The sequence below is a fragment of the Aulonocara stuartgranti genome, assembly GCF_965226115.1.
Source record: "Aulonocara stuartgranti genome assembly, chromosome: 17".
Lineage (NCBI taxonomy): Eukaryota > Metazoa > Chordata > Actinopteri > Cichliformes > Cichlidae > Aulonocara > Aulonocara stuartgranti.
In genome coordinates this window covers 5,180,001-5,207,963 of record NC_138953.1, presented here as the reverse complement: position 1 = coordinate 5,207,963, position 27,963 = coordinate 5,180,001, and the positions used below count along the sequence as shown (strand labels likewise).

Below are 27,963 nucleotides of genomic sequence, written 5' to 3'. Positions count from 1 at the left end.
CATTTAACAAGTTTCACGTGTGTTTTCTATTTGACAGCTGAACATTATTCAGTTTCAGGAAACTTAAAAACGGCATCTGACAAGGGTGTGGCTGAAACTCAACACAAACCTGACCTCTTTTCCCCTCAGGAGACCCTGAATAGTACATTAAAAAATACTTTGATGTGTGTGAAGGGACTCATCCTCTTATTGTTGGCTACAAAGTAGGGCAGTGTTTGTTCTTCTTCTTCATGTGTTTGACACATATCAACCAGGACTGGCACACTTTTCAGGGACTCCAAAACATCAAGCTAGACGTCTGCCTTTGCATCTCCCACATTTTCCAAAATAAAATATATATTTTTTGCTAATCCTGTAGTGAACATGTTTAAATTAACCCTCATTCACCATTTACCTTACAATTTCTATCTTTGAATTGCCACTCTACTGCCATGTGAACTATGTGGCACCAATAACAGCACAATACACTTGTTTATTGTTGTGCCCCAGCATTTATCTTCTTCTCAGTCTTGCCATCTTAATACAGAATCAGCTGGCTTCGCTCAGCATTTCAATGTATTTACTGTGAGCAGATCAATGTGAATATCGATAGCAATCCTGGTATTGGTATCAGATTGATACTAGTGCGATAAAATCGATACTGTCAAGAATCGGCTGTGCACAGCAGGCAGGAGAGGACCCAAACGCAGACTCGCAGATGGAACGTGAACTCAAAACAAACCTTTATTTGCTTAAAGGAAAGTAATACAAAACTATACTGGGAAATTATATGAACTGAAAACACAGAGAGGCACACAGGGAAACACACAACCATTAGGGAAAGCGTGGAGACGCTGACAAAAATAATTTGCTGTATTGCACACCAATACCATGTGCACCAGTATTTCTGCCACCTGTCTGTATCTTTGAGAGAGAGAAATGCACACAATGAAACTCAGTGATGAAATGTTTGTACTTTGGAGCAAAGCAAGCCCATTTTATCGCAATATTAAAGCAGCATTGGAGTATTGGAGTTAATGTGAGGTACAGGTTTCTATATGTTTGCGTTTAACTCTGCTCAAAGTATTTTGAAGAGGGAAGCTGGAAAAATGGGCCGGAGCCCTCAAAATCCCCTAACGGTATAAAAAATTGGATTGTAGAATACTATATACGCTTATGTTCAGTATATTTTTATAACTTTAACTAATTATAACTACACAAATGCTTGCCCATTTAATTCCAGAGAGAATTGTTGCACTCTTTAATACAACATGACCAAGAAACAAAAACAACAAAAACACAGAAGAAGAAAAGGTGAATGTTTGAGCCTATAGTTCATTTCAGTCATTGGTTGTTTCAAAGAAAACTCCTACTGGAACGCCTTCACCGCTGAGTTATGCACTTTTCCCATGTTTTTTCTTTCTATGAATGGATTTCAGTAAAATGACCCTCAGGTGAGGCTGAGGCTCCGCCCCCAGCAGAGCGAACGCTCTGATTGGCTGGTTCGAACAGCGCTGCCCACAAATATCCAGCAGCAGTAGCGACTCTGGAGAAAATTAGTGGCGAGGAGTCACACAAGTCAACATTTCCACAAGGAGTAGAAGTTTTTCGTCAAGAGTCTGCTTCCTGCTCAGCCGCTGGTAAGTCTGAAACTGTTACTTTCTTTGTCACAGGAAATAAATAAAAGAAGGAAAATGTATCTGAAAGTTTTCGCCTGTGCAGAGGTTGTCTGCGGGTCCTCCCGAAAATCTTTGAGGGAGCCTCGTGGACTGTGCTAACACGGTTCCGACTAAAGCGCCGTTATTTTTCCAGAACCAGAGAATATAAACTGAATTATATACGGGTTTTAATAGGTCTCTGAATTAAAATAAAAATATTCAGACGTGTTCCTGACTGTGTCTATTTTGTTTTGGTTTTTTTGTTGTTGTTTTTAGAGAAAACTCTGTTTTTGAAGCACAGGTCAAGTTTGCTTTTAAAAGTTGGTTGCCTATTTTTTTTATTATTATTATTATCGTAGTTAACTGTTCTGTGGGACAGTTGCTTTTCTCTTCATACAGACTGTAATTATGTTTTGAGGCACTTTGCAAACCATTTCGCATCCTTGAACTGTAAAGATTCCTCTTGACAGGTCTGTGCGTGCTGCTGCGGTGTGTGTGGCGACGCCTCCCGTTATGGAGCAAGGCCAAATTTAGGGTGGGAATAAATAGTTAAGAGGATTAGCAGTTTACTAGTACATATCTAACCTAGGAGACTGTGTGTGTCGAGGTGTTGCAGGGGTAGAGGCTGAAGGCGATGATGTGTTTGTAGAGGAGGGTGGATCGATATCAACACCGGTGTTGGTATCGATACTAGCTTGATAGGATCGATACTTTGTTTCTGTCCTCTAATTCAGTATGTAGCCAGCTGACTTGTCTTACATAATTACATATCTTTAAAATATATTTTTTGGAAATGCAAAAATACACTTCAAACATACGTTATGTAAAATGTCTGAACTTTTTGTGTTAACTGTAAGTTCTGTTTTATTTTTAGCCTATAGCACGTTTAGACATAAGACGTTGATCCAAAAATGTGTGCAGAATTTGGTGAACCTGGCCCTGTATTTATTTTATATTGGATCGATACCAACATTTGCAGTATCGCACAGCATTATGTTTGTTGACAGTAGAGTAATATAAAGAGTAGGTTAGATTAGCGGCTCTCATGCAGCTGTTTTTGCATCAAAGAGCGCCCGCTGTGCCCACACAGTGAAGAGGGAGTACTTTTACATGAAGTCTCGGGTCCTTGACAATCCTCCTTTCCTGCTGGAGGAAGAGGGATGAAGTAAAAGACCCGCAGGTGCTTCCTGCAAAGAGTGTAACAAAAGGGAAGGACCATTCACACATTGCGCCATAGGTGCTGGCAATCAGTTCATGGTTGTTTATTTTTGTCTCACAACAAGAAGACTTTTTTCTTTTTTCCCCTGCTGCCTTTAGCTCGTCAGCCTCAATAACAAAAAAGAAAATGAATATTTTAGCATTTTATAGACAGATCCTATATAGTACATCATATCTGTTAATCTCACCATAATTGCTGGGTGTGAACATGCCGCTGGTTTGACCTGCACAGTCCGTTTAGAAAGTGACTTCGATCATTAGGATTAGCATCAGTGATCAGGTTAATGTACTTGTTGTGCCATGTTTAGCTCTATTCACACTGCTGCTATTCTTAGATGCCCAGATGAAATCCTGTTATCAGGCTGGACTTTATCCAGCATCTGAAAGTTGAGCCACGCAATCCAACTGTTAATGTAGTGCTTGTTTAAAACAAACAAACAAAGGGCTTCTATTTTTTTGCTCCTTGTTGGACTTGTTGAAACCATTACTTTTCTTGTTAGCTGAAGTCTGTATAGTTGTCGTCATTGGTGCACCACATTAATGAAGGGGAAAAAAGTAATAGTTTTATTTCAATTTTGTTTTTTTCACAATCATTGGGGGCATTACCATTAGGCTTACCATTAATCACATCGTTATTATGGTTTGGCTTACCATATTCTTATACCAGCGCTAATGCAGAGTTTGGGGTTTGTTTGTTTTTTTTTTTGTTTGTTTTTTTTGGTTCTTTTTTTTTTAGGTTGTGACAAGTCCACACCATCCGAGGCTGACCTGTAGCTCTCGCTGTCAGACGTTCCTGGGCTTATCTTGTAGCTGGGTGTGCTAAGAAAACATAAATGCACGGTGTCACTGATAACGAAATGGAACACTTTTCTATCTCATAAAAATTCATATCTGTGTTTATCATTATTATGGAAAATGTGATATGCCCCACCCCTACCATAATCTAAGCTCTGGTATACTCTGCTGGAGGAGACCAAAAGGAAGCAAAAAGGAGACTGATGACTACATTTGTTTGCAAGGTGGTCTCAAACACAAATCCAGATAATTTCTAATGTTGATTTATGTTTGATAAATGTGTAAATATTCAAATGTTTGAAAATACGTATATGAGTGGTGTGTTCACAGGTTTCTTTGCTGAAAAATTGCTACCGGTAATCCACAATTAAATGGCTGGTTTTTGAAGTCCTCTAGAACAGAGGTCCCCAACCGGTCCGTGAGTCGTTTGGTACCGGACCGTAAGAGTTGAGGCTCAGGTGTGAAATTTATGGTTTTCAGGGTTTTTATTGGTTTTAAACAATAAAAACAATTTATTTTTTTAAATTGTTTTTATCATTAACTCCGTTTCCCTGGAGCTTTTCCCGTGTGTTATGAATGAATCTTCCCTTTTTGGTACCGGTACTGGTTTTATTTTGTTGTATTTACACCTTATAGGCTGGTTTTGTTGAACTTGTTGACTACTTTTTTTTTTTTTTATTAAATTTGATTCCCATGGCACTGTGCTCTCATCTAGACTGTAATCTGTCTCCAGATTGACAACAATACAGTGGCTCACTTTGTTTCAGACATGGCTGTCGTTGGCCTGCTCTTGATAATTGAGTGCACACATGAGCAGCAACCTCATTTCCAGCTATCTTCATAATCACCATCTGCTTGATCTTTGGCATCAGGCCTCATGTTTTGGACCTGCCAAGGCTCCCTGAAGCCCCTCATCCCCTTCCTGTAAGCTATATCCTAAATAAATGAGGGCTAATCCAAGATTTCATTACCATCTCTATTGTGTCCACACATGCAGCATCTCAGCCCATATGTGCCCACAGCATGTTTAACTCATTAAGGCCTGCTTTGTCTTGTGTGTGAATTTTAAAAAACCCAAAAAAAGTAAGGGATGCTGATGCTTGATAGGTGGAGGTCTGTAAATGGTGCAGAGCGCAGCTGACATGCATGCATTATTCATAGGTGGTGTTTAATATCCAGAGTCGTTCAGTTGTGCAGTAATTGGAATGGTGGTGGGATCAGCTGGAGCAGCAGTTAAACCATTAGTGTCTGCAAGAAGAACTCCATTGATGATTGTCTTCAGATCTATTAAAATCTACAACTACTTGGTCCTCGGTTGAGGAATTATTAAATAATATTGTTTGTAACCTGCCTCTCTCTAAAAATATTTAATTCCCAATTACTTTGTTTGCAATTGGTAGTAATCAGCCGCCCCTTCTTTAAGCCTCTTGCAGCTTTAGTGGGTGCAGCGTAGCTCAATGTGAACTTTTGCTACGCCTGCTGCACGCTCTGATTAAACGCAGGGCCCGCTGGTATTACTGCTTTCTAGCATGTGAACTGTCTGAACAAGGATGATCATTTGTTAGTAAGTCTTTTTTTTTTTTTTTTTTTTTTTTTCAGATAACAAAAATTGTCTTGTTTCAGTTGCGCCATTTGGGGCTCACCTAAAAATGTAACTTGGTGTGAGTTATCTGGCTTGGGACGGGCAGTAGGAGTGTCGGGGCTGGTGACCCAGTGGGCAGGCTTGTATAATATAACTGTAGGGAACACAGACTTTGAAAAGGTGCATGTTTATGATTTATCTGAGAGGGAACTTTAGATTTGTGTGTTTTTTTTTTTTTTTTTTTTTTTTTTTTTTTTTTTGTTAAAACTGTGTACATACTATAGAAATCTGGAACATTCAGTCAGCACTCTCTGAACTAGCTGAACTCAATCATTTCACGATTTCACAGTTGAGTTAAGCTCATTTGACTAGTTCGTTTTTTTTTGTTTGTTTTTTTTAATGAAATGAATAAAGGATCAGCTGACTGATTCAGCTGTAAATAAACTTTTTGTTTTAATGTATAAACATTTAAATACACTATAAAAGTAAATGTGTTGTAGGCAAATCATCTTGCATTCAGATGCTGTAGCTGCTTCTTTTGGGGGGGTTTTTCCCCTCCTGATCAGTCCTTCCACCTCATCTTGGCACCAGTGAGGCTCATTGTGTTAAAGGTGCCCCAGATTTTAAAAGTTTCATGCCCTCTTAAACTGATTTGTTACTGAACAAAAATGTGGCTAATAAGGCTGAGCTCAACAACCACTCGACCTTTTACATCTCTCTGGCCTGACTCTGTGAAGAATTGATAATGGCCAAGATGGATGTTTTGGGCTATAGGGACTTATCTGAACTGACCCTGATAAGACCTGTAGCATAGCAACACTGAGGCTCTGTGTGTGATTATTGACAGATGTCGGACATGGCAAAAGATAATGTCCGTGTGCCTGATTTTTCATATTATCAGTAAGGAAAATGATTAACTAACATGTTTACAGTGGAAAAGCATAGTCTGAGTCTGGCCACATTTCTGCAACTTTTTCCTTCCAGGTTTAACTTTCAGTACACAACGTCACATCCCAGGTCACTATTAATTCAATGAACTCATGGTGTTGTGCTTGTTCTAGCATTCACTAATAAATCTGTTTGGCTCTATTCTTCAACTGTGGTTGAATTGAAGAGGTCAGTGTAGTTGGTGTACACGTGAGGTCAGCAGACACAGCTCAGAGTAGGGATCTTGCCAAGTGTGGTGCATTTTAAGTGTTACCTTGCCTTGTCAAACACTGGTGATTGACGCAGCCAACTGACGGCTGATGTCACACAGGAACTTAATTAAACAAAACAAAACAAAGTCAACTGTGAAATTGGGGGAAAATGTCTGTTTGAACTGATGTTTGAAGCTTTGCAGCTGGTGTAGAACTTGGTTAGAGAAGGGGCTTGTTGCATTTTGGTGAAATCGGAGTCTTGACCAAGAAATATTTAATTTTTTTTTTTTTTTTTTTAGTAGCTGTTAAAAGCTTAAAGCTCACTACAGATGAACAGAGTTGTATGTCCTACAGCGGCCACTGTAGGTAGGACTGTGCACTTGAATTGGGAGCAATAAGAGAACAGAATTCATACTGCAGTCTGCAATCTACCGATCCCTAGTGGTGGTATTTTACACAATGTACTAAATAATGATGTGGACGTCGGAAAGGCTTTTCATAAATATGAGATCTTTTTGAATAACTGAACTTGGTGTGTTTTGGATAAATGCATGACTGATTATATCTTTTGTGGAAAAGTTTGACTCCTAGGATGATTTTATTTGTGGTATTCCTTTTTATTGACCTAGAATTGGCTTCAATAATTTTCTTCAGCGGTCAAGGTTGTGGAAAGCTGGGTAAAAAGCCTGATCCTGAGTCAGCAGAAAGGGGTTTTGAAATCCTACAGTTGACCTGGTAACATGTATTGAGCCATGGATTAGCATCAACAAATCAAAATGGATTGGCAGGTGGCTCCCACTCATTTGAGCCTTTAAGATGGGCTTTGCTCCCACTGACTCGCCTCTAAGGAAAGGCTGCTCCAATGAGGACAAAGGAGTCAGGTCCAAGAAATGATTGAAAGGGAACGAGTCTTTTTACTGTGGAAAACCACGATTAGCAAGCCTGTGCAGGCCAGGGGTGGTGGTGGCGGCTTTAGACAGAATAGTTTAATTAAAGATGCAGGACTTAGTTAACTCACAGACTATTGAAGTATATTTACTTTTTCATTCTCCTCAACTGAATGAATTTCCTTCTGAACACAGTGCAGTTGGGCCCCATCTGTAATGAAAAGGAGGGAGACCAGGCTCCAAATGAAATGCTCCTTCGACAGAGTAATTAAGTCCAGACACAAAGGGCTCAGCAGGAAAGAGTTTAATAGGGGAGGAGTTGGTATTCTCTTGGGGTTAGTCGGGTCCAGCAGAACTTCTTTGGACTGCAGGAAGGCAAGGCAGCAGAGGGTTCACTGGCCCACAGCCACGTCACACTGTGGGTAAAAAGGACTGGGATATTACTCATCTATTTTCTCTGCTGGTGGTATTACATTAACCAGGCCATTGCTTTCACATTAAAAACATCTTAACTAAAAGGATGTCCAGCAGAATCCTTGTAGATTTCTAATTTATAGAAGGCCTGAATGTCATAGAAACAAACTGGCTTGTATGATTGGTATTACTGGTATTGGTCCGCTTCAGTCAATCTCTATGGATGTCCATGCTGACGTCCTGATTAGATATGTTAGCACGTTGGAGAAAAGAAGGTATGTGGCATCCATAACACATTATTATTATTATTTTATTATTATTATTATTTTATTATTATTATTATTATTATTATTATTATTATTATTTTATTTTATTTTTTTTAATACTGATGGACTTAAGTCATGCACTAATGAGACATGAGTTCTTCTACATCTCAAGAGATCCCTCGAGGACTTTTGGAGTTCACATGGCTAACTTTTCCTGTATCTTTACCCATGTTTACTCCATTTCCACCCCCCACCCACCAACACGTACACAGTGTCATCTAGTGGAAAATCAAAAGGACATCACCTCCCGAAACATTCTACTTTTAACTCATTACGTAATCTGCTCTCATTTCTGTTTTGCACTTATGCACGGGTGAGCGCATGAATCGCTGGAGCGCTGCAGGCAGCATGTGTGCGCCACGTGCTGTGTGTGTTGTGGTGACGGAGCGTCGTGGAGGTGGATGCGCTCTGCTGTCTGGAATAGCGTTGATCCTCTTAAATGATTACTGGCTACGACTGGAGAAAGGCGATCTGTGTTGGTAACATGCGGACAGATGCCTCATCCCCACCCTCAACAAAATGTGCACACAGCATCTATGTTGAGTTACGCTGCAGGGAAGCTCCAGCTAGGAATATTTCCTTTAAGTCCTATTAAAGTCTGAGTATTACACATTATCTGAAACTGCATACACACTGAAGACTGCAGTGGTCATGTAGATGGACCATCTTGAAAGGGGCTTCTTTCTACACCAAGGGAGTAAAACCTGTAACAAAGTGTTTCTTACTCATAGCTAAGGCTGGGCCATATCATACCGTTCATGGTAATACTGGTATAATGTTGGGCAACGATAAGAAAATGAAATATCGCGATGTGGGTAAAACGCGCATGAGCAGTGCCTTTGTTTTTATACGCACATGGCAGGAACGGAGAATGAGAAGGGCGAAAGCGGATTGTTGAATGAAACGGATGAGCCAGAATTGGTTTGTAAAAATGCTGCAACTTCAGTGGTGTGGAACTGGTTTAGCTTTCGTCTGTCAGATACACAACAAAGCACTATTTTTGGTAGAGCATGCTAGCGGGCCGTCGTTATTACCATGTTGTTGTTTTTTGTTTTTTTGTTTTTTTTTTAAATATGGCACACTTAAAATCAATCCTTTGATTTTTCTAAAAATCGACAGTGCCCCTTATAATCCCGTGTACCTTATGTATGAATAGGGATGGGTATTGTTTAGGTTTCATCCAATACCGGTGCCAAACCGGTACTTTTGAAACGGTACCGGTGCTTAAAGAACGGAGAACACAAAATTGGTCCAAAAACCTCATGTTCAGCTGTGTGTGTGTGTGTGTGTGTGTGTGTGTGTGTGTGTGTGTGTGTGTGTTTTTTTTTTTTTTTTTTTTTTTTGTTTTTGTTTTTGTGTGTTTTTGTTTTTTTTTTTTTGTTTTTTTTTTTTTTTTTGTAAAAAGATAACAATGTTAGCCTTTTCTGCAGCTATGGGGCATATATGGTATCACTCTTGGCTGGAAGCAGTGCTTAAACAATGGAAAAAAAACAAACTTTGTCCAAAAACCTCTCATGTTTAACTGTTTTCCACTTTTTCTTTGGTCATTTTTGCCTTTTTGGGCGATCGTGGCTCAAGAGTTGGGAGTTCGCCTTGTAATCGGAAGGTTGCCGGTTCGAGCCCCGGCTCGGACAGTCTCGGTCGTTGTGTCCTTGGGCAAGACACTTCACCCGTTGCCTACTGGTGGTGGTCAGAGGGCCCGGTGGCGCCAGTGTCCGGCAGCCTCGCCTCTGTCAGTGCGCCCCAGGGTGGCTGTGGCTACAATGTAGCTTGCCATCACCAGTATGTGAATGTGTGTGAATGGGTGGATGACTGGATATGTAAAGCGCTTTGGGGTCCTTAGGGACTAGTAAAGCGCTATATAAATACAGGCCATTTACCATTTTTGGCCAGGGTGAAGGGAGTATCTGCCATCAAACAAGAGGACAGCCGCATGTAGCTATGATGAGGTTTGCTAGTTCACCTTACATGCATTAATGTAATAACGTGGTTAGCCTACTCAACGTAAATTACACACGAACAACATGAAGCTACTCACGCAGAGAAGAACGGCTGCTGCTGCATCATCATCCTCATCATTTCTGCTACACTGGCAGGGCTAGGGGCCAGGACTCTCCTCTTCGGGTTTTTGGGGGATGTTGCATAACAGGCAACCCACCCGCAGTAGATGTGCTCGGTGTGAGGTCTCACAGCAAGCTATCAAATACGGCGCATTTCTCAGCTTTTTAAAAAAAAAACGCTATGCGTCGCCAGGTGTTTCATCGGATTTGAGGTGTTACCTCCTTTGACAGTATCACAGTATCAGCTTAAAGCACTTGTTGCAGGCTGCGGAGTTTGCATATTTTGCTGTGAAGTACAGCCAGACTTTTGACCGCTTTGCCTTGGGCATTTTTAATCTGTAGCTCTGCTCTAAAAGAACTTACGTACCTGGCCCCGCCTACTATCCTCGGAAACGTAAAATGATTGGCTAGAAGTGTATCACAGCTCAGGGGAAAAAAGCACCGAAATAAAGCACCGAAATGTGCGCTGCTTTTCGGTCTGGTTACTACCGTTTATGTCAGAACCGGTGCCATCATGGCACCGGATACCGGTACCCATCCCTATGTATGAATTCTGGTTGTATTTAGTACAACTTTGCTAAGCTACGAACCCGCACCGCTTGATGGCTCTTGATTTTAAGAGCCAGGATATTGAAGAAAAAGAAAAAAAAATCCTGTCGACAAGAGCTGTAAGTTGATGAAGACGCATTCCATATGGATTGAAGAGTGCTGATGTTCCCTGATGTTTTCCTCTTATCTAAATGTGAATGGGACATTATCACCAGCCTGAATTAGTCTGAGATTGATAAAATTGATCTCAACCTTACCCTGATCCCAACCAGTTATCTCTGCTATGCCAAATCATTCCTACCCTTAAGCTTTACCCCAATGATAAGTGCGCTGTAGCAAATGCACTAAATTACATGGAAACGTGGTTTAGAGGGGAACAGACTGGGCCCTTTTTTTTTTTTTTTTTTTTTTTTTTTCTCCTTCCCTCAGACGACCTTGGAGGAATGTGCGTGGTAGTTCTCAGTGTCATAGAGTTAAACACTGCCCTTTCCAGTGTGCCACACCAAAGTTCACCATAGTGAAACGTGCTTTGTCTTCGCCTCCCCATTTTTTGACTTCAGCTCTCGCCCTCCTCTGTGCTTGACATTTGACTGTGTGTGGGTGCCTTTGGTCTCTATAGGAAATCGTGCTCTCAGGCTCTGCTGGAGCCCCAGATGCACACAACTGGAGTCCAGAGCCAAAGATTTGCCCTTTGTCCAGTGTTGTTGAGCGTGACCTGTCACGAATGCATGTATGCCGAAAAGAAGCAGAGCCATTCTGGATCTTTAGAACTCTAAATGTCGCCATGTTTTTCCACTGCCTCTGGGTATTTTGCTTTGTAGCCCTGAGGTTATGTCCAAAGCGTGCTTTAAAAGACTTCACTGAAATCCTCTTAAGCTTGACGTAGATGTAACAAATCATGCTTCTCAGTGCTCTGTCTCTGACCTAATCTGTCAGTTATTGCCAATACCCATACTGCAACAGTCACACACATTCCCCTGAACTTTATCTCAAATCTTAAAAAAAAAAAATGTTGTTTGATCTTGAGCAACACCAGGAATTACTCGGAGAATGTTGTGATATCTTGCAGAGAATTAGACAATCTACAGATGCTGTGGCAAGTCAACAATCTGGGTTTGATTGTCTACTTGAAGCTACTTGAAACAACTGTGTCAGACCAACATCTGGGCATCTGATCCGATGATGTCATGTGTTCTGCTTTTGCCGCCTTGAAGTTTACTCTTTGAGGCAGTTTTCTTGAAGCCCTTTCCACATGGATGCTAATGTCATTTTCCTTTGCACCTGCGGCTTAACAACTGGAGAGGTTCTTACTGTTGGCCTGCCTCCATCCTCAAACACTCTGCTGGGTACTGGCTTGGAAGATTGTGTGGATGCTCTGGTGGGACAAGCCTGGGGGGGGGGGGGGTTAGGGTTAGGCACCCTGATTGGAGAGTTCCTCATTTGGTTAGTGTGTGTGTGTGTGTGTGTGTGTGTGTGTGTGGGAGAGTGGAAAGCTAACAAAACAATGGATGCTTTGTGAGAGGGGTCCCACCGTGACAGGATTGTTGGGGGGAGGAAGCAAGGGGGTGGTCAGGGCTTAGTGAAGCATAGCCACTTGATTAGTCAGGGCTCTCCCTTTGCACCTCCTCCCATCCATCTCTCGTCCCACCCTCCCTCCTTGTCATTCTCTCACTGCTTTTCCCTCCCCGCTAACTCGTGGAAGCAGAGACGTTGGAGCCGCTCTGCACGGACACATCGCAGGGTTTTCGGCTCGTCATTGAGGATGTTTTGGACGTTGATCAGAGTTGCTTGTTGCAGCATCTTCCCTGACTGTCCGAAATGTTTGTTGTTCTCAGGTAAGTTGTCTCGTGTTGTCATCCTTTCTAGTCCACCCCGACCTGTCCTTGGTCGCTGACTTGCATTTCATCTCCGCTGGGCTGCAGTTGTGGTATTGGATGACTGTGCACAGTACTGTCGGGCTGGCTTCTGATGAACGAATCATTTCAGTGTCAGTTGTAGCGGTATTTTTATGTAAAGCTGCAGGAATGTATCTTTTTATGTCAGTTTTATCAATCTGTTTATGACAACATCAGTGGAAAACACCAGAACAGTGAAATCCTGCAGTGTAGAAGTTTCACAAACCCATTTCACTTTCCATTTTGTGGTGGATATCAGCTGAGGTTTGTGTGTCCAAGGAGAATGTAGGGGTTGGTGTTGACAGACTATTGCCTCAGCTGCGTTGACCAAATTGTCAGTGTTATTAGGATCTCCATGCTTGGGATTGCTTTCTCACCCCACCCACTGTCTTTCTTTGTCAAACATACACGCCCTCGGGGACATTGGAGGGTCAGGGTAATCCCTCACATCCTGTGTGGGGAAAAATGCAGAGCAGCACTCCATCACTCCCTTTGTGAGAAAGTTTGATTCCCCCTAAACTCATTGCATGTCCTGCAAAAACAGCATGGACCTCCTTTTTAACGCAGAAGGTTGTTTGCTGTTTATATCTTTAACTTCCTTCTGTTATTTAACTCAGCACAGTCACATTTGGCTTTCCTGTCTAATTCGTTAATAAAACAGGCCCTCTGTGACTGAGAGATGAAGGAAAGCTATGAAAATTAAGTTTGGGAGAAGAGCCACATGGAATGGACTTTATGAAATAATCAACATGTGTCCAAATGGAGCTTAGAAGTCACTGTTCTCATAGGGCTCTGCCTTGACTCCAGAGTCCGCATGTTCCAGTGTAGGGTTGGCCAATAAGCAAAATTTATTGATTATAGTGCTGCACCTTCATTATTTGTATTAATTTATTTTTTTGTACAGTCACTGAAATGTCAGAAAGTCCTGATTGCTAACAGCACACATTATCTACTCTTAAACTGATTTATTTATTTATTTTTTTGACTCACCAGCAAGACAAAGCAGCTTATGATTGGCTACATTGCCATTTCCACTTTGGATAAAGTTTGTAATGATGTTGTCATACACATGAAGCTGTAGTATTGGCAATACTTCACTTGATTTTAACCTAGCTAAATTACCAACTGTGTAAATTCTTCCAGCTAATACATAATTTGTCATTTTATCCTCACCTAGCTTTTGCTGTATGGGGGTTTGCCAAAGTACTGATTAAACAACTAGTCAATTGATTAATTTTTTGCATCATTCATAAAAATGACATGCCAAACCTTTTCCAGCTGTATTTTATGTTCATCATATTAATGGATGCAAAGATGTCACTTTGGTGTTTGGGGAAACTGAGATTTATTACATTGTTAATTTTAGGCTCATCATTAAGCAGGTTTAGCAACAGTGAGTGTCTGTCTAACTTGCAGGTCTTGTTGGCACACACAGCTTACATGTAGTGAAATGTGCTGTATAAATAATATTAGATTACCTGGATTTTACCCTGCTCTGAATATTAGTGCTTTTTTTTTTTTTTTTTTTTTTTTTAAACCCTCAAAGTTGGATAAATGAAGAACATTTTCCCCCCTCTGTACGAATACAGAACGCCATATGTTCTCAGAATGAGTTTCATGGTGGAACCAGTTTTTAGAGAGAAGCCGGTTAGTCATCCACCTCATACTTGTGCAGCATTTCTCTTTGCTGTCCAGCAACACCAAGGTCTCAAGACTCTTAAGTGGATACCACTCCCACTGCTGTTTCAAAAGAAACGCCTAAAAAGCATGTCTTTTCATGCTGCACTAAAGTCAGCTAATCACCTCCAGATCCATATTAAATGCATCAACATGATGTGTTTATGCAGGAGTTGGTGAACTGTTCCTTTAAAACTCCCTTAGGTAGCTTTTAATCAGATACCCTGTGCATCTTGATTAGCAGTTTTCAGGAACGCAGATGCAGCTCTCTGGAATTTCTTGTTCGCATTCTTTATGTAAAAGGTAAATAAAAACAGCACAAGGATTTTTATTAAATTGAAAATGGTGCAAAGACAACACAAGATGTTTAAACACATTGTCCTTATTAGCATTTGCTGTTACGTTTTGCACTGTAACTTCATTTAGTCTGAGACCTGTGTTTTTCTTTTCTTTTCCTTCATGTTTCTACAGAATGAAAAGGGGAATCATCTAGGATCAAAGTAATGGCTGTCCAGGCTGGCATCCAGGTAGGCTCATCCCCCATCTCAAGTCTGATATACATGAAGCTCACAAACACATGGATGTTTAATTTCAGTTTAAACCAGTGCTGTCCTCATTCTGGGCTTGTACAGCCACTATATATTTTAGCACATGCTGTAGTGCTAACTTGATTTTGAGTCCTTATCGTAGCGCCCCCTTTGGGCCAGTCAGAGCCTCAGTGCTATGCTGAGGGAAGAAGTTCCCACATACTGCACATTGTGGTGTTCAAATTAAAGAAGTGCAGACATCTGTCTTTCCACTCAACAACTGTGGTGAGCCCACCTGTGTTGCAGCATGCCATCTTGTTTTTGTTATGCATGTCTGACGTTCCACTGCTCAGACCCTGAGGAGTTTCCCCGCACATTTTTAAGGGGGGAGTGGGTGGAATGCACAATGGTTTTTATATATTTGTTTGTTTGTTTTTCTTTCCCCCTCTCTCTACCCCTCCCAGCAACGAAGTGTTACCCATCCCAAAAACCAAAACAACACATGTATCATATTACAAATTTGTCACATGCTTTTCTCTGGTCTGGAAAGTCCTGGCTCTCGCTGCCTGTCTTGGACTGAAGATATGCAAAATATGTATCTCAGTGCTATGTGGATAACATGTGGCAGGAAAGCTCTCTGGCTGATGCCAATGTGTTGATGAGGCTTTTGGGAGCTGTCGATGAACTGTGGTTGGATGCTGCAGATTAAGAAAAGTTTACGTTACTTAGAAAGTTTGCCTGCGCCAGATAATATTCAGTTTCCTTTGTAGTTTATGTAGCACCGTCTCTTTTTAAGTTTTCTTTTGTTTTCCCCAAATAATGGTTTGGTAGCACCAAACTATAATCTCAGTGAAATTTGGAATGTAAAAAACAAGCTGGGTAAATGAGAGTATAAAGGAAAAGATTTTGCTTGCCCAAAAAATGCATCGGCTGTTCACATGTGGAAGGAAGGTCCTTCTTTATAACTTTTAATTTGGATTATCAGACCTTTAGCAGCATCTCAAGTAGGGATGGGTATCGTTTAGGTTTTATCCGATACCGGTGCCAAATCGGTACTTTTGAAACGGTGCCGGTGCTTAAGCGGTGCTCGAACCGGTGCTTAAAGAATGGAGAACACAGACTGTGTCCAAAAACCTCTCATGTTCAGCTGTGTTTTTTTTTTTTTTTTTTTTTTTTTTGTAAAAAGATAACAATGTTAGCCTTTTCTGCAGCTATGTGGCATATATGGCATCACTCTTGGCTGGAAGCAGTGCTTAAACAATGGAAAAACCACCAACTTAAACCCTCTCATGTTTAACTGTTTCCCACTTTTTCTTTGGTCATTTTAGCCTTTTTGGCAGGGTGAAGGGAGTATCTGCCATCAAACAAGACAGCCGCATGTAGCTATGATGAGGTTTGCTAGTTCACCTTACATGCATTAATGTAATAACGTGGTTAGCCTACTCAACGTAAATTACACACGAACAACATGAAGCTACTCACGCAGAGAAGAACGGCTGCTGCTGCCACCATCATCCTCATCATTTCTGCTACACTGGCAGGGCTAGGGGCCAGGACTCTATTCTTCGGGTTTTTGGGGGATGTTGCTCCGGGTCCGATAACTGGCAACCCACCCGACGTGCACGGTGTGAGGTCTCGCAGCAAGCTATCAAATACGGCGCATTTCTCGGCTTTTAAAAAAACCGCTATGCGTCGCCAGCTGTTTAATCGGATTCTTGGTGTTACCTCCTTTGACAGTATCACAGTATCAGCTTAAAGCACTTGTTGCAGGCTGCGGAGTTTGCATATTTTGCTGTGAAGTACAGCCAGACTTTTGACCGCTTGGCCTTGGACATTTTTAATCTGTAGCTCTGCTCTAACAGAACGTACGTACCTGGCCCCGCCTACTATCCTCGGAAACGTAAAATGATTGGCTAGAAGTCTATCACAGCTCAGGAAAAAAAAGCACCGAAATAAAGCACCGAAATGTGCGCTGCTTTTCGGTCTGGTTACTACAGTTTATGTCAGAACCGACACCGGTACCCATCCCTAATCTCAAGCTTCTTCAGTGCAACAGAGCAGACCAAACAGACCAACGTAGATGGAGAAGAAGGGTATTTAGTGGGTTTTATTTTCCAAATATCAATCAGTCACCCTGTGAGGTTATTGATCCGTATCAGATTGTAGTGATGATGCAGACTGTAACACTGCAGCGACTTCCACAGCTCGACTCAGAGCTTCACTGCCCATGTAGAGCACCATCACATTCAATAATCGGTCACACACTGACTGCTCTGCTCACTCATGCTGAAGATGTTATTCACTCATGGAAGTCTAAGCAGCATATGCGTTCATCTATAATAGCGTCAGTACAAATGCAGCGATTATCATATGTAATGTCTGAGGCTTTGTTGCCCCTGAAACCTCTTGTGATAGTAGCTGTGGGTTAAAAATCACACCAAGATAAAATTAGATGGGCTTTTAGCAGAACTTTCCTATCACGTGAGAACACAAGTGAGAAACTGAGATAGATATCTGTAGACATAGACAGTGTATGTACGCACGCGCACATATGGATGTATGGATTTATTTATTTTTGGGTGTGCACTGAGAACAAAAGTAGCAAGGGGGGGGGGGGGGCAGCAACATTAGCTTGAATTTGTAATGACCACAGTCACTTTCAGCTCTGCTTTGGTCTCCACCACCTCCTGGGGGGAATATCAAATTCCTTAACTGCCAAATGCTCAATATGCTGGTTGTTGCTAAAACAGAAAATGGATTAGCAGAAATGACTACAACCACTAAACAGACATAACAGACAGGAAAAACTTTAAGATGATAATGGTCACCTATAAACTCGACCAATCAGAAAGCTCATATCATTCTGAAAAGAACAGAGTGACTTTGCTAGCTTAGCCTAGCCAAACCAATCTGCTGTGGGTTTGTTATAATCCTAATGGGTTTAAAGGTCAGTCAGGCCATGGGAAGTAAGGAAAACTCTTACATTGGGAAATTATCCTTCAGATCCGGTTGAGCTACACAACATTTAACTTGATAAATTCTTGTTTTCAATGGACGTCTTTTGCATGAGTCATTGAAATAAAGATAAAAAAATGTTTTGCATTCACGTGACTCTTTCCTAGCTCGGTGTGCTCAGAACACTCCATAAAGACTCTTATTCACCCATTCACACACTGCTGCCATTGGGAGCAACTTGGTATTTAGCATTTTGCCCGAGGACACTTGGAGGTCAAACCACCAATGGTTTAATCAGGGGTCAACTTCTTTTACCACCCTCAGGATTAGTTAAAGAGAACACATCAAGATATTACTAGATGGAGAGAGATGTATAGATGTATCTCAGTGTTCCCCTTTGACCTTCTTACTATTTGCTATTGTTTGAGGGAATTTAATTGCCCTTGGTGTAAGTGGCTTAAGGTAAGAGCATCAGAAACTAGTAATTCAAGTAATTGGCAACATACAGGCATAAAGCCCCCCCCCCTTTTTTTTTTTTTTTTGGATTACCAATACACAATCCTGTACCTAATGAGTAAACAGAGAAGGGTTGTTTGGGGAGGGGTCAATGTTGAATGCCCCTATACTCTCCTTCATTAAGCTTTAAAACCTGAATGTTCACTGAGCCTACATACAGTCAGGTGCAAGTACTAGTTTGAGAAGTGACGTAAAAGGTGCTGTGCCGATTAGAATTGCTGCCTGACCACTGGGGATAATCCAAAGTTGCACTACGCTGCATGTTGCAAAAAATAACATGCGTTGTTGTGACTGTAGAGAACACCATGGGCAGGTTAAGCTTCTGAGCTGTTGCGTAATCGGTGTCTTTTGAAGTGAGACAACCTTGAGACAGCGGGACTGTTCTGAACATCGGGCGTTTTGCCACTTTCCCGTGTTTTTAAGCTCCTCAACACTTTGGGGTCAAAGGTGATATGACATGGACGCACATGGGGCTTTATCTCAGTTCAGACAGATCCACTATCACCAAAGGATTATTTACATCTACCCTCATTCAGGTCTACCTGTACGAGTCTGTTTTGGCTCTTAAAGCTCTTCAAAGTGCAGACATTGGAAAGCTGCAGGCAGGGACCCCAACACAGAGCACATCAGCTTTCAGCAAAAAGAAATGTGATGATCGTTAAGTTAGAAATAACAAGAAAAGAGGTCCTGTTTTGGAGGTGGGTTGCAAAGCGGCTTGTATGTAGGCTAAAGCCTCAAATAGCACCTCATATAGCATCATTGTATCATCTAATTTAATTGATGCATGGAAGTTCATCAGCTGAGCCATCAGCTTGTATGAGCTGGCACTGTTGAACCCAACTTTATGACTCGTCTAACACTGAGATCAGGTGTGATTGAAACCTCTCACTCTACAAACAGGACTCAAGTTGGATGTTCGAGATGTATGGGAAACATAGGCTATGATGGTCGTGAATTTTGACCCTTACTGGTTTAAAAGTCAGAAATTCTGGCCCTCTGCTGCTTTCATGAGCTTTCCTCTTGAGAATCCCCCAGCTTAATGGCTGTGCCGTATTAAATCACCGGAGCAGAACCTCAAAGTCAAAATGTGATTTGCAAAAATGGAGGGCACACAGCATGATTGTGTGTGTTTTTTTTTTTTTTGGCAGTTAAACTGTATAGGAAGAGTGTGTTTTTGTTTTTCCCCCACTTTTCTCTCTGGAATCCTCATTATAAGACTGCATATTGACATTGAAGGTTAAAGACCAAGTTCACACAGTCCTAATAAGTTCTTAATCTCTTATAACCTAAAATGAGGGACAATCATGCCCCCAGTTCCTTGAAATTCCCTTTTTTAATGTAGTTTTATTTACTATAAAGATGGATGCATCTTGCCAAAGACTCAATATCCCTAATTCAGTGCTTCATTGTTTACAAGACTACTCGAAGCTTGCACATACAGTGTCTGGGATAGCTCAAAGTATCAGTACAGGCCCATTACTGTATAACAGTCTCTCTCTGTTCCGCTGCCCAGAAGGTTTCCTGTTTGTGAATTAGCGTTTGCTGAGCGAATGCAATTCATTCAAGGCCTCAACAAGACTGCGGTTTGTTTTAAGCACAGTGGACTCCGTGTCCCCTTTTTGCTCAATGGTATGAGATGGATGCAAAGATTAAAGACTGTATCCTAGACAGATGTCAGCATACAGGGTAGGAGGCGGTGGGGGTGTCATCCTGAAGTGAGTTATGTAATGTCTGGACGAGCTGTCACGGTGCACATCTGCTACTGGTTTCTAGATTACATGGTCGGCTGCCTGTAAACAATCAAAAACTTAAGAACAAAATGGGGTAACTAGTTTGTGCACTTGCATCACACACCATACAGACCACACACACTCGGGGAGAAGAAGCTTTAGCTTTGTCTTTTACGTGACCACATTGCTAATACTCTGACAATCAAGGTTAATGCTATACACAGATGACTTTGCAACCCCATCAGATGTTGTCTCAGGAGTATTTTCTTTCTCTACTTTCTTTTTAAATCAGATTTAGTGACTTAAACCAATGACTAAAAAAGTGAGGGAGAATGGAAAGGGAGTGTGTGTGTGTGTGTGTGTGTGTGTGTGACAGAAGATATGAACATGATGAGACATCACTGTCTCGAGCTGGGGTCAGCAGCTCACTCCAGGCAAAACATGTATTTATTTGTTTTTAGGTCTGTCAGGAAAAAAAAATGATAAAGTGAATAATGGCTTTTAGTTAGACATGATCTCAATTAAAGTAAAACTGAAACACACAAACTGATGATGGAAGGTTTAAAAACAGGCTGAGCTTCAGTGGATCTGTTAGAGCATGTTGTGTGGAGTGTGTTCACAGAAGTGAAGTGTGCTGTGACTGCATCCCTGACACGTCCTCTCTGCATGGATGGCTCCCATAAATTCCCCTCATTCTCTCAGTGCTGGGCTGAATGGGTAGGTAGGCTATCATAATGTTGCAGAGAGCCAGTCGTGGAATGATTCCTAATCTTTAGTCATTTTTCAGTGTCTTTTAAAAAAAAGTCTGTGGACTTGGTGTTTTCACAGACTGTGTGCTGACTGAGGCATGCTCAGACTTATAACACAGCTCCTCATGGAAAAGATAATATTTTCTGTGCATTTGTCTGAACAACAAAAGCCTGGAGGTAAAGGAAGTAAAAGAGTCAGAGAACAGGTAGCTTACCTGCTTTCAAGCAGGACAAACTCTGCTCTGCTGTTCCTCTGAAGTCCACTTGTGTTGCATTCAGCTGATTGGACATGACTTGTATTGACGGTGTGTGCCTTTCCAAGACTCGATAGTTTAGTTTGTGTCAAAGCACAAACCAAGCCCTGACATCCAAGACAGTTGGCAGCATTTAACCTCCTAAGACCCGAACTCTTCCACGGCATGCATTTTTAATTTCTCTTTGATATTTGGGCTGATTGGGGCCCGATGAATGTAAAAACAAAGAATTACCAGATTTTTATTTTTTTATTTTTTATTTTATTTCGATAGAACAGTGGTAGTATAGTGTCCTCGTAAGTGGATATCAGGCCCCTGTAGAGCAAAATTGAGTATCTGGGTCTAAATAACCAAAAATGTCCACATATGTGGATGCCAGGTCCTAGGAGGTTAAAACAGTAATTTGTGTTCTTGATTTTATTTAATTGTTTTTCCTACATGTGCGATTCTTTGTTTCCAGGTGTGGTTTGGGGAGAAGTTTGACGCCCCCTCACTGAGCCCTCGCAGCCCATTAGTGCAGCGGCACGGCCCCGGCCTCACAAATGTCTTCCAGTATGACCAGTGGTTGGCGGTGCGGCACGAGGCCACACTGGTGCCCATGCAGGAGGACTTGGCCATATGGCTCACTGGCATGCTGGGTAAGCATCAGCTGTTCTGCATCACTTTTTCTTAAACGTTTCCAGGTGTATTATAAAACCGTGCCTGTGTCCAAACCTGTGCGTTTGGGAATTAACAGCTGACGGTTGCATGTGAACAGTTTCCACCTCCAGGCTAGGAAAGTACTGAAGCGCTATTGACACGGGTTTCCCATGTAATTGGATTTGAATGCCGCTATTCCCAACCAGCTCATAGCAAACCACTGAAACCACAGTGGAACCAAATCTTTCATTTTGTCCATGTGTGCTATTCTACTGACATCTATTGTCTCTTTTAGAATATAGGAGGAAATCAAAGCTGACTGGTAACTCTATTGTTGTTGCTGAATACGTTTGTGTTTTCAGAGGCAGACTTTGAGTTTTCTCATGAGGAATGTGGGCAGGTGCTGACACTAAATGTAAATTATTGGTACCATGACTACAAAGACCCACATTATAAGATTTGTTTTAAACTGTTTGACCATTGATCATCAATCCTGAGAGGCTGGACGTTGCAGAAGCAGGTGGCAAACGGTGGGTAAAGTTCCAGGCCTCGGGGGCTCACTGTTGTTGTTGGAAAATAAACTTTTGCAGAGCAATCGTTCTCACTTTGCGGGACGGTATCGTGGATTTTGTTCCCTTGGTAGCCTTTGTAGAGTTGCCTAGAGTGGTGATTTTTAACAATAAAGAGTCGTGGGAACGCTAGAATTCCTTCAGTAGGCTCTTGCTGAAAAGCTGAAGTCTTTCAGTGTGGTATCTGTTTAAACAAAAGGACAACAAAAGGCTTTTGTTGTGTGAACGTGATCTTTTCAAAGAACTGGAAAAAACCAGGTAAGGTAGGCTGTTTTAGCATTGAGCTCGGTTACTGTGAGTAGAGATTATTCTGTAATTTAGAAAATATAATAAACTCCTCTCTTTTCCAGGAGAGGAGGTGAGAGCCGAGGTTTTCATGGAGGACCTGAATAATGGTGTGAAGCTCTGCAAGCTTATCGGTGTGCTGCAGACTAAGATCGCTGAGAGCTGCCCCTCTGCGCTTAGCAAGGTGAGTCACGCGGCTCAGCTTTCCTGCTCTCACATAAGGAATGTTTGGGAAGACCTATGAACGCCCAGTATGATGAAACTAAATGAATTTCCTGGACATACAGTCCTTTGTGCCGTGTGTTTGGGACACGTTTTAATAGAATTTGACCAGATTATATTCAGCCTATTGACTGCTGGATTTCTGTGTATTTTCTGTGGTTTGACATAAATCGCCTCGATGTCATGGTTCGTGACGATAAAGGTTTACTTTCTATCCCCATGACAGCTGTTTCCTACAAGGAAGGTAGCATGCAAGCGGGATGCCTCTCCAGGCTCCTTCTTTGCTCGCGACAACACCGCCAACTTCCTGGCCTGGTGCCGACACATCGGTGTGGAGGAGACCTGCTTGTTTGAGTCGGAAGGCCTCGGTAAAGACCTACAACACACTGCAGCACAAACCAACAACAAGCTGCTTGCTTTCTGTGGTGGAGTCCTGTTTGTAGCCGTGTGCTTGTTACCTTTTAAGTAAGATATCTTTATACAAGCTCGTGCACTGCAGCTTGAACTCTGACCGCCATCTGACTTGCACTTGGGCCAGATTCTGGGCTGTTGACTTACCGTAAGAACACAAAGTAACTCATTAAAATTCTTCAGTTATTAAACTTTAAGCTTTGTTCTCAGTCTCAAACTTTGGCACAGGACAAATGTAATCTTAGTTGATAAAAATCTTTTAATCCAGGTCATTTAGATGCAACTATGTGAACACACAACATTTTTCTATCAGCTGACTCCTGCTTTTGGATTAAAACCCTTAGAAAAAGGTTTGCGCTTTCCTGCACGCTTTCCTTTTTCACCTCAGTGTTTTGAGGTTTGTAGATTTGTACTAACTGCTATACCATATGTAATTATCCTCAACTTCCAATGTTGGGCTTCATGTTCAGCATGCTAATGGGATGAAAAGGACTAGATCCGGGCTGTAAGTTGAGTCTGCTCTTTAAGCTGTACTTCTTAATGGTTTAATAGGATCTGTTGAGGAGAGCAATCACTCTGAGTACTCTTTATGGGAGATCACTTCATTACAAATGAAAGGCTCCCCAGCAAACTGGATTGGGGCGATTTGGAGCACAGCATGTGTACATGTAGATAAATGTTTTTGTTAGTGCCCTCGAGTGACTGTAGTTATGCTCGCCGAATCCCTCATCGTCTCCTCGGGGAATAATTAACTTTAATGTTGCTCTCGTCGCGTCACCTTTTGGAGTTCAACACGTGAATTCACTTTGTCGCTCCTGTTCTGTCTGCTTCGCCCCATCCAAAGGGAGCAGGAGCGTCAGCTGTTGTTGTAACTAATCTGCTTTGTTTTCCACCTCAGTGCTGCACAAGGAGCCTCGACAGGTTTGCCTCTGTCTGCTGGAGATCGGTCGCATCATCTCCAAGTAAGTCTTTAAACACCGAAGGCACTTTTAGAGGGATTAGAAATGGTTTAAGATTGAATTTCCACTGTAATCTCTGTGCGTCTCAGCTACGGCGTGGAGCCTCCTGTGCTGGTGAAGCTGGAGAAGGAGATCGAAATGGAGGAGACTCTGCTCTTGACAGAGGAGCCGCCTCCGGCGGTCAAAACCTTCAGCGTGTGTTGCCAGCATGGCGGCCTCTACCAACCCGGGGTGAGTTCAGTGATGAAACAAACTGAAACAAACACGATATGAGGTTTTTTTCACCTTGAGGCAAAATCTGTGGCTTCCTTTAGCGACGTCGCTGTGTTCGGAGCACGTGTCGTCTGGATTATGATCCTGATAGGTCGCGTAGAGATGAGGAGATGTTTGGGAATTTAAAGCACACATTGGCGTGAGGCTGCTGAACATGTGGTACGTGTGCAACTGCATTGATGCTGAGCCAAGATGGCGCCAGACGGCCATCGGCACCCCAGAGGGTGCATGACGCATCAGAGCCCACCATGTGATGCTCTGTCGCCACTCGAGGTCACGTGTGACGGCAAATGACACGTGACCTCCAGGCTACACATGTGGGCCGTCGTACATATGTACTCGCAGTGGGTGGAAGTGGTCCATCTCACTCTGCCTCACTGATGGAGACTGAGGGTGGTGTTAGGAGGGTTCAGCCCTCTGTGTGGTTCACTGGGTAAAATGATGCACCAACACCGTCACAGTTGATAGTTTTATTCCCAGAGGAGATGGCTGTGCTAAAAATAAACTGCACTCGTTGAAGTGGAAGGCACTTTGGATAAAAGCATCCACAATCCCAGTGTGTCTATTACCAGCTGAGTCTGCCCATTACATTTGAGCAGCAACAATCAGCTCCTTGTAACCTGTGCTGCCTGACAGGTGCCTTCATCACCCGGTCATTGGTCTCATCTTTAGAGAAATTTTAACATAAAGTCGACGTGCTGGACTTCAGTGACACAGAAGGTGTAGTTATTGGATGGATTACTGCTCGCTTAAGCAAACGTGAGGTCATTAAAGTAGGGTGACCATATTTTGATTTAAAAAAAAAAAAAAAAAAAAAAAAGACACTTGACCTAGTCACGAAGAACTTTAATAAAAATAGTTTGAAAATGTAACCTATTTAAACGATGCCTTCTCTGTGCGGTTAATGAATGGTGAAATAAAAAACATCATATAGGCTTTTACAAGTCAACAAGTGCAAAAAAAAAATAGCTTAAAAACCTCTGGAAGTAAATAATGGTACAGAAATAAGTCTCGTCTGTGTAAGAAAAATTACCGGGACGGTACGAGGGAAATTTCTTTTGCAGTTCTTCTGAAAAGCTGCACTTGCGCTTTGGCATCTTTTAAACATCATCAGGTGCGCATCTGTGAGCCCGAACAATTACTTGTTGGATGATGTCACACATATGGGTCCTCTGTAGGCGCATAGAAAACCCGGACATTTTCATCAATCTCAAAAATCCCCCCGGACAGAACGCGAACAGCGGACATGTCTGGGGGGAAAAGAGGACAGTTGGTCACCCTACATTAAAGGGGACCTGTTGTGCTGTTTTTTTTTTTTTGTTTTTTTTTTTCCCCATTATTAAAGATCACCAGTGTTTTGCATTATGAGTGTGTGGGCTCAGGTAGAGGCAGCTCTGAATAATTGGTCTGCAGCTACTTTTTCAGCTCTTGTGCTGAGCTGACATCAGTTTGGCGTTATTTGATTATCTCAGTCATGGTGATGAGATGGGTCATAAAAATACTGAGCCAGAAGAGGGGCAGCCAATGAGGTGCAGCTATTTTCTGGATCACTTCAGAATCTAAAAAAAATGTTTGCGCCACTCTAAATCGTTGCGCCTTACCGTTTGAGAATTTCTACTTTAGAGATGGATAAACCCAAAGTGCTGCATGCAGGATCAATATAAGATCTATGGAGTAGTAAATGAGCTCTGTAGATCCCATTTAAATCCTTGCTGATATCCATTACGTTGGGAATGCAGCATCGCTGCCAGGCAAACTTTTAATTTAGCTTTCTAATTGCCTTCTACTGTGTCTTTCCCTTGCTCATTTAGGAGCATGACATGGACAACCCACCCTGCAACTGCTCTAACAGAGTGTCCATCGAGTACCTGTCTGAGGGACGCTACAGACTCGGAGATAAGACCATCTTCATTCGGGTTAGTATGAACGCACACTGCAGTTGAGGTGGGCAAATGAAAAACAGCCAAAGACCACTCATTTTAGCAAGTATGCACGGTGGCTGTTGCCAATGTGTGCATCCCCTGGCAGTCGCAGCGGCTTTAACTGTAACTCAACATGTAAGCTCATTAACCAATTGTGGCTGGATGTGATGACATTATAAAAACGCCGCTGTCCAAAGAGCCAAACTACATCTGTGTGTCTGCAGTTACTGAAGGACTTGTTGGTGTTGGACTGTCCAAACTGAAAATGAGTGAATTTTTACAGCAGCCCTTCTTCTGCTTTGTGTCCTCAGATGCTTCATGGCAAACATGTGATGGTGCGCGTCGGTGGCGGCTGGGACACCCTCCGAGGTTTCCTGCTGAAATACGACCCGCTGCGGGTACTGCAGTTCACCACTCTGGAGCAGAAGATCCTGGCCTTCCAAAAAGGCCCCCCAGGCCTCGGGGGTCATCATGGGAGTTCAGCTCCTCCTCCTGACATGGACCCGCTCGCTGCTGTCACTGATCTCATGTCACCTTCATCCTCCTCTTCATCTTCTTCCTGTTCTACCTCTTCCTCCTCTTCGACTCAAGCCTGTAAGCCAGCGTCTGTGTCCGCCGTAGGTCAGACGTGTCGGTCCTACAACGCCTCTCCAGCCTGCACACCCACAATGCCCAGGAAGGGTTCAGTGTGTGCGCCTAAGAAGAACATCCAGATGACTGGGTCCTTCCCCAGGAAGCCTACCCAGCTTCCTCTGCCTGTGACCTCCAAAGGTTACTCCTCTAAGCCCCACACGCCTGTGGGTAGCACTTCCAGGCAGTCTCCTAGCCCTGGGTGTCAGGGTAGAGCTCTGACTTCTGCCGCAGCTCCATCACCTGCTGCTGTGGATCCAAGCTCCACCTCCAAATTAAAGCTCAGACCACCACCTCGCTGTGCCTCCTCTCAGCCCAGAAGCCCCGTCTGCCCTGAGCCGTCCTCCAAATGTCCCAAACCCTCCAGCCCCAGCACCTCTCCCACCTTGGTCCCAGTGCTGCGCCCTATCACTGCACCAGTACAGTCAGCTACCTCTAAAGACACCCGCCCTCCGTTGGGCGCCAGCCAGCGCTCTCGTCTAGCACAACGTTGTCCCGGCTCCTCTGCTTCGCGCCTCCGTCTCGAGGCAGTGAAGCGAGCGAAGACGGCCTCAAGAGCTGCAACTCCAACTCCCAGATCAGCAGCAACGACCCCTTCACAGTCCCGCACACCCACCCCCTGCTCACGGAGAGCCTCTCCAGCACCGGCTAAACCTGCCTGCTCGCTGCCAAAAAGCAATGAGGCCACAGTCAAAACTAAGGGACTGGCCGTCAACAAAACAGCCGCCACCCCCTCACGCAGTACTGCCGACTCCCCCGGGCGGGTCCCAGGGGGCAACTCGGGCCCTTCTGCTTCCAACAAAGCCAATCAGAAAACGGCAGTCACAGCTCAGAGGGCAGGGCGAAAACAAGCAGCCGCAACTAACGCCATCAAGCCGACTCTAAAACCGGAACCCGCCCGGGCACCGCAAAACTCCTGCCCCAACATCAGAGCTGTTAAAACAGAGCCCAGCATCAGGAAGAAGGTCCCACAACTGAAAGGGAAAAGCGAGGCGCATTATTTTGAAATGAGCAGTAAGAGGAGGCAGAAGACCTAACCAGCAGGCTGGTGGCACTCAGCTTTGTTCTGCAGAAATCGTCAATAGTCATGAATTGTCATTTTTGTCTAGTTTTTTCTGTGTTATTTAATTGTCTTTTTATATT

At 42.8% G+C, this 27,963-nt stretch overlaps 1 protein-coding gene across 2 annotated transcripts in view; it reads left to right on the top strand.

The window, feature by feature from the left end:
* Nucleotides 1-1,510: 1,510 nt before the first annotated feature.
* gas2l3 (growth arrest-specific 2 like 3) overlaps nucleotides 1,511-27,963 on the top strand; it is a 27,447-nt gene continuing 994 nt past the window's right edge. The window contains exons 1-9 of one of the 2 annotated variants that reach the window (XM_082509817.1): nucleotides 1,511-1,619; nucleotides 14,651-14,706; nucleotides 21,371-21,548; nucleotides 22,469-22,587; nucleotides 22,852-22,993; nucleotides 23,935-23,998; nucleotides 24,085-24,226; nucleotides 26,080-26,184; nucleotides 26,502-27,963. The exon at nucleotides 26,502-27,963 is cut by the window's right edge and continues 994 nt beyond it. In XM_082509817.1, the coding sequence (XP_082365943.1) occupies nucleotides 14,683-14,706; nucleotides 21,371-21,548; nucleotides 22,469-22,587; nucleotides 22,852-22,993; nucleotides 23,935-23,998; nucleotides 24,085-24,226; nucleotides 26,080-26,184; nucleotides 26,502-27,857 (2,130 nt within the window). In that variant the 5' untranslated portion in view covers nucleotides 1,511-1,619; nucleotides 14,651-14,682 and the 3' untranslated portion in view covers nucleotides 27,858-27,963. Of the gene's footprint in view, nucleotides 1,620-12,206; nucleotides 12,443-14,650; nucleotides 14,707-21,370; nucleotides 21,549-22,468; nucleotides 22,588-22,851; nucleotides 22,994-23,934; nucleotides 23,999-24,084; nucleotides 24,227-26,079; nucleotides 26,185-26,501 lie in introns of those variants that run through there. The other variant, XM_082509818.1, reaches the window with a different exon arrangement.